Here is a 6,350-nt window from a genome sequence, read left to right as displayed (position 1 = left end):
CTCTACCTTCTACTGTTTATGTTATTTTTCTCTTAACTAAGATGGAAGTTCAGATTAGTGATTTGAGATGTTTTTCTTCTTAATGTAGGTGTTTACAGATATAAATTTCTCTCCGGCACTACTTTAGCTGTATCTCTTATGTTTTGGTATATTATGTCTTCATTTTTATTTATTTCAAAGTGTGTTCTAATTTTTGTTTTGATTTATTTTTTGACCCATTGGTTGTTTAAGGGTGTGTTTATTTTCCATATATTTGTTCATCTCCCCAATTTTTTTCTGTTATTAATTTGTAATTTTATTACATTATGATAATAGAACATACTCTGCATTATTTTATACTTTGAAATCTATTGAAGTTTGTTTTATGACCTAACATATGTCTATCCTAGAAAATACTCTATGGGCACTTAAGAAGAATATATGTTCTGCTGCTGTTGAGAAGAGTGTTTTATAGATGTCTGATAGTCTAGTTGGCTTACAGTGTTTTCATTTCTTAAATTTCCTTATTGATCTTCTGTCTAGTTCTAAGTGTAATTCACTTTTATGAAAATCAAAACACCCAACTATATAAATAATTGCATTATATATAAATGATCTAAATCAGAGGTTAGGGCACATTTTTTAAAGTGCAAATAGTGAATATTTTAGACTAACAGGTTATATAGTCTTGAGCACAACTACTCAACTCTGCTTTTGTCACGGGAGCACATGAACCATATTTAAACAAAGGACATGGTTGTGTTCAAATAAAATCTTCCAGCCCACAGATTATAGTTTGCTCACCCCTCGTGTAATTAAAAGATGAAGAATGTTAGATTGGATAAAAAAATCAAGACCCAACTATGCTTTCTATTAAAAAATAGTTAAATATGAAGACATAGATAGGTTAAAAATAAAAGGATTTGGAAAAAATACACTAAACAAATGCTAATAAAAAGAAATCTGGAGTGGCTATATTAATGTCAAGCAAAACACTTTAGAACACAGAACATTACTAGGGATAAGAGGGACATAATGAAAAAGTGGTCATGTCATGTCAACATGTCAGACATGACAACATAACTATCTTAAATATGTAACGTATCTAACAACAGAACTTCAAAATACATGAAGCAAAAATTGATAGAAATGAAAGGTGGAATTGGACAAATTGATAACGACAGTTGGAGACTTCAGTACACATCTCTCAATAATCAGTAGAATAAGTCAACAGATACTCAGTAAGGATATAGAAGACATGAACAACACTATCAACTAACTTGAACTAATTGACATTTATAAAATGCTCTACCCTACAATAGCAAAATACACATTTCTTTCTTCAAATGCACACGGAACATTGATCACCATGGGTCATATTCTGAACCATAAAACAAACTTCAAAAAATGTAAAAATATTGAAATCATGCAAAGTACTTTTATCTGACCATAATGGGATTAAATTATCTGTAATACAAAGCCATCTGTAAAATCTCCAAATATTTGGAAATTAAACAACACACTTTTCAATAATCTAACAGGTCCCAGAGAAGCCACAGAAGGAAATCAGTAATAGTTTGGATGGAATGAAAATGAAAACACAATGTATAAAATTTTAGAAGATACAGCTAGAGCGGTGTTCAGACAAAAATTTACTGAATTAGAAAAAGAAAGATCTTAAATAATCTAAGCCTTCACTTTAAGAAGCTAGGGAAAAAAATAGCAAATTAAACCCAATCAGGCAGAATGAAAGAAATAAGAGCAAAAATTAATAAAATTTAAGACAGAAAATACTAGGTAAAATCAATGAAATCAAAAGCTGTGTTGTTGTTAAGATCAGTGCAATTGAGAAACATCTACCCAAGCAGATAAAGACACAAATTAATAATGTCAAGAATGAAAATAGAGGCATTGCTACAGATCCTACAGACATTTTAAAAAGATGATAAGGGACTATTATGAACAGCTTTATGACTTTGACAGCTTAGATGAAATGGATAAATTCCTTGAAAGGCACAACTAACAAAGCTCCCTCAAGAAGAAGTTGATAATCTGAATTAGTCCTATAACCATTGAATTTGTCATTTAAAATCCTCGAACAGAAAACTCCACTAAGGAAGTCTGCCAGCCGTTTATAGACATAATACCAGTTTTATACAAACTTCCAGAAAGGAGAGGGCACACTTCCCAGCTCACTTTATGAGATCATTTTTACCCTGATACAAATAGTAGACAAAATATGAGAAAAGAAAATTATGGACCAATATTCCTCATGAAAATAAATGCAGAAATCCTCAACAATATATTGGCAAGGTGAATTTAGTAAAATTTGAAAAGGGTAATAGACCATTACCAAGTCAAGTTATCCTAGGTTCAACATTATAAACTCAGTTAATTGACCATATCAACAGATTAAGTGAAAATTTTGAACATACATTTATAATTTTAAAAAAGGTCTCAGCAAACTATGAATCATAGGTAAGTTTCTCAACCTGATAAAGGATATCTACAAAAATAAAATTACAGCTCATATTTAATGATGAAAAACTTATTGCTTTCAGAGCAGGAACAAGTCAAGGTTGTCGTCTCACGCCTGTTCACCATTATCCTAGAAGTCCTAGCCAGTGCAATAAGGCAAGCAAAAGAATGGAAAAAAGACAGAGTGAGAAAGAAGAAAAAAAACCACCTGTATTTGCAGATGACATGATTGTCTACATAGAAAATCCCAAAGAATCTACAGAAAAGTTACTGGAATTAATGAGTTTAGCAAGTTACAGAATACAAGGTCAAATATTCAAAAGTTGACTGTATTTCTGTGTACTAGCAATGGCATTCAAGAACAGGCAAATAGCAATCGATATTAAAAGAAATCAAAATAGTTGTTAACTTTGCTAAGGTGATATTGACTGGAAAGGAGCACAGATGTTTGAAGTACTCATGATATCATGATCTGGGTAATGGTTACATGCTTTAAGCATCTAAAAACTCCACAAGCTGCTTGCTTAAGATGAACATGCTTTATTCAGTTTCTTTTATCTATACCTTTGTGCTATACCTCAAACATTTTTTTAAAGTTCAGTCTAATAAAAATGAATGAAAACCATCTCACAGCATGTGGTATATGCCACATGATATAAGATTCTGCCCATGGTGATACCCAAGAAATATTGTTGACTGACTAAATGAAACAATTTGGAAACTCTTTTACTTTGCTTAAAATAAAACCACAGTTAGTTTATGCACTGTATCTTTCAGTTAGCTCAGTCATTAAAGTGAGGCAGATAAACTTTGGATTTGGATTGAGGCAGATAAACAACAGGACTTTTTCAGGCTATTTAGGAACATCATGGCAATAATTTCAGGAAATGTAAGCAGTACTACTGAATATATTATAGGGTGCTGAAAGTATTGGTGAGTTTATAGGTTTAAAAATGTAAAATATCTGGGGTGCCTGGGTTGGTTAAGTTGGTTAAGTTTCTGACCCTTGATATCAGCTGAGGTCATGATCTCACAGTTCATGAGATCAAGCCCTGTGTTGGGCTCTACACTATGCAGAGCCTGCTTGGGATTCTCTCTCTCGCTGTCTCTCGCTCTCTCTCTCTGCTCCTCACTGCCTCCCCGTCCCCTCTCTCTGAAAAGAAAGAAACATTTTTTTATAATTTTAAAAATGTAAAAAATCTATATATAGAAGCTAGGACAATCTTCAAATTGTAAATAAAATTAAATTTCCTCAACATGAAAATCTCCCCAGAAGAGAGATTGGAGTAGAATAATAAAATGTAATCACAGAGAATGTTGCATTTTTGCCTCCTTCTTAGGGGACTTCTCAGGTGATCCATGTGAGATACTGCTTCTGCTGTATGAATTTGAAGTTAAAACCAAAATGAATGATCCATTCCTTGACAGTTTCCTGGAATCAGTGTGGGAACTGCCTCATTTGGAAAGTAGAACATTTGAAACAATTGCATGTAAGTGCTATATTTATGTTTTTCAAAGGCTGGTACCCATTTAGATCGTACTACTTTTTATTCTACTTTCTATTCTTCATTCTTTACCCTCAGATAGGAAATAATAATGTTTCTTCTTCTTGAATGGCATTCTTGAACTGTCATGTATTACAATCATTTATTCATTTATCTTTTTATTTATATGAAACTAAAAACTCCTTAGGGTCATGAAAAATAATTCCTTGTATTTGTTGTACTTATAAACCTGAGTGAAGTGCATAACTCATAACAGGTGCTTATTCTAGGTGTGGAATTAGATTACATAACTACACAGTAGAGGGAGCTTAACCTTCAGAAAGTTAGTTTTACTCAGGTAGATAGAAATGACAGTCACCTGCTTCACTAATCAAAGGTAATGCGATCTCAGCAATTTATTAAAGTGTACAAAGAGGAGCACCAGACTGGGTCACTTAGTAGAGCATATGACTCTGGATCTTGGGGTTGTAGGTTCAAGCCCCATGTTGGGTGTAGAGATTACTTAAAAATATATAATCTTTCCCCAAGAAGGTGTACAAAGAAATACTGGTAATATTTTTTAACACAATTGCCACTCTCAAATTTCTGGTTGGGTTCTAAATAAGTAGTCTTTGGGGTCTCAGTGTCTGTATGGGAATTTGCTGGCAGGAGGTCGCCTAATTATTTTCCATTTTATCTCTTTCACCCTCTTTGGGAGCCTGTGTGTGGTTAATAAAGGTATTAGATAACCCCAAGTACACAAAGTCACATTTGCCTTTCCTTATCTTGCAAGACAAAATTCCTAGAGACGTGGAGCCTGTGGTCTATACTTTGTAGGCATGTGATGGTGACCACTTCTTGTATAATGGATCTCCAATTACAGAGTCCTGGTAAATGCATTTGGAAGAATAGGGTTTATCATCTCTGACACTCACTGTCACGTCAAGTGATTCCTACAGAGTCCTGGTAAATGCATTTGGAAGTTATAGGGTTTATCATCTCTGACACTCACTGTCACGTCAAGTGATTCCTGTTTATAGTATCAGACCAAAACACTATACTATATAAATCTGTTTTTGATTATTGCCCTTTTACTGATACGCTTTTTTTGTTTTCATCCTGGTGTGCCCCTCCTTGACTCTGATTCATAAGACAATATATTGCTTTACCTATATGACTATGTGTAGGGTCACACAAACAGTAGATTCTTTTGATGTTTGCTGAATAAAAGATAACCCTGGTGACCCTACCATATTACTCTGCCCAGGAACTATAAACGTTCTCTGAAAGCCGCCATGGAGTCATCATTTCATTAAATTCATTTTTGTGTTGGTTAGTTGGTTGGTTGGTTGGTATTAATCTGTTTCAGGCTAGTTTCATTAGAGAAATCAAGTTGTATCCTGGGATGAAAACCGTGATGGATGAGATTATGATGTTCACAGCCTTTTTTCTTTCCCTCCTATAGTGTTAGCAGTGGAAGAGCCTGCACACTATCCTTCCATTGCTCTGAAGGCCTTTAATAGGGCTTTATTGCTCTACAGAAAGAAAGAATTAATTGATGCTGTGAAATACAGGTGAGTAAATGTAACTCAACACTGAATCCATGCTTTTTGATAGCCAAAAGAGCTATAAGTCATCAGTTATACTCAGCTGGTCCAATTTATTTTTTTTATTATTTTTATTTATTTCTAGGAGAGAGAGAGAGAGACAGCGTGAGCAGGGGAGGGTCAGAGAGAGAGGGAGATACAGACTCTGGCAGTCAGCACAGAGCCCGACGCGGGGCTCGAACCCACGAACCGCGAGATCATGACCTAAGCGAAAGTCGGACGCTTAACCGACTAAGCCACCCAGGCGCCCCTCAGCTGGTCCAATTTAAAAGTTGATCAGGGCCACTCCTGTCAACTCTTGAACCAAAAAGCTCTAAGAACAGCTCCATATTTAGAGTTGTATTATAGACCAAGAATTAATTAGTAATGCCACAAGGTCTGGTTTTCCCAGAAGAGAAAAAAGGGGAGAAAGTTGCTTCTTTGTTGGGAGGCTATATAGATGATAAAATTACTAATTATCTTTCAGAGATTAATATAACAAACAGCAATATATCCACCACCCAAATTTAACAAATATGAACATTTTGCTATATTTGCCCCAGATGGTTTTTTTTTCTAAGCGCCTTTCTTTGAGGACCAATAAGTGCTATACATCATAATATAAAATATTATTTATTAGAGATTTTATGTTTTCTATGTCTAGACATGAGGGGAAAATGATACTATGTGATTTTTCTGTGGAAAACTTTATTACAGTCTTTTCTGAGACATGAGAAACAGTTCTCCTGGAATTATTTCCAAGTTATATCCCAATTCCCTTGCCTATTTGAAGATATAAAGAGAGGCTTTAAAGTGCCTCTAT

At 34.3% G+C, this 6,350-nt stretch overlaps 1 protein-coding gene across 1 annotated transcript in view; it reads left to right on the top strand.

Moving 5' to 3' along the window:
• TEX11 (testis expressed 11) overlaps positions 1–6,350 on the top strand; it is a gene marked incomplete at its 5' end in the record, with an annotated part of 187,803 nt that overhangs the window by 164,723 nt on the left and 16,730 nt on the right. Inside the window, 2 exons of the mRNA XM_077774971.1 lie at positions 3,798–3,947; positions 5,407–5,515. Of these exons, the coding sequence (XP_077631097.1) occupies positions 3,798–3,947; positions 5,407–5,515 (259 nt within the window). The remainder of the gene's footprint in view (positions 1–3,797; positions 3,948–5,406; positions 5,516–6,350) is intronic.

The sequence above is a fragment of the Crocuta crocuta genome, unplaced genomic scaffold (assembly GCF_008692635.1).
Source record: "Crocuta crocuta isolate KB4526 unplaced genomic scaffold, BGI_CrCroc_1.0 scaffold394, whole genome shotgun sequence".
NCBI classification, from domain to species: domain Eukaryota; kingdom Metazoa; phylum Chordata; class Mammalia; order Carnivora; family Hyaenidae; genus Crocuta; species Crocuta crocuta.
This window is presented reverse-complemented; position numbering and strand designations above follow the sequence as displayed.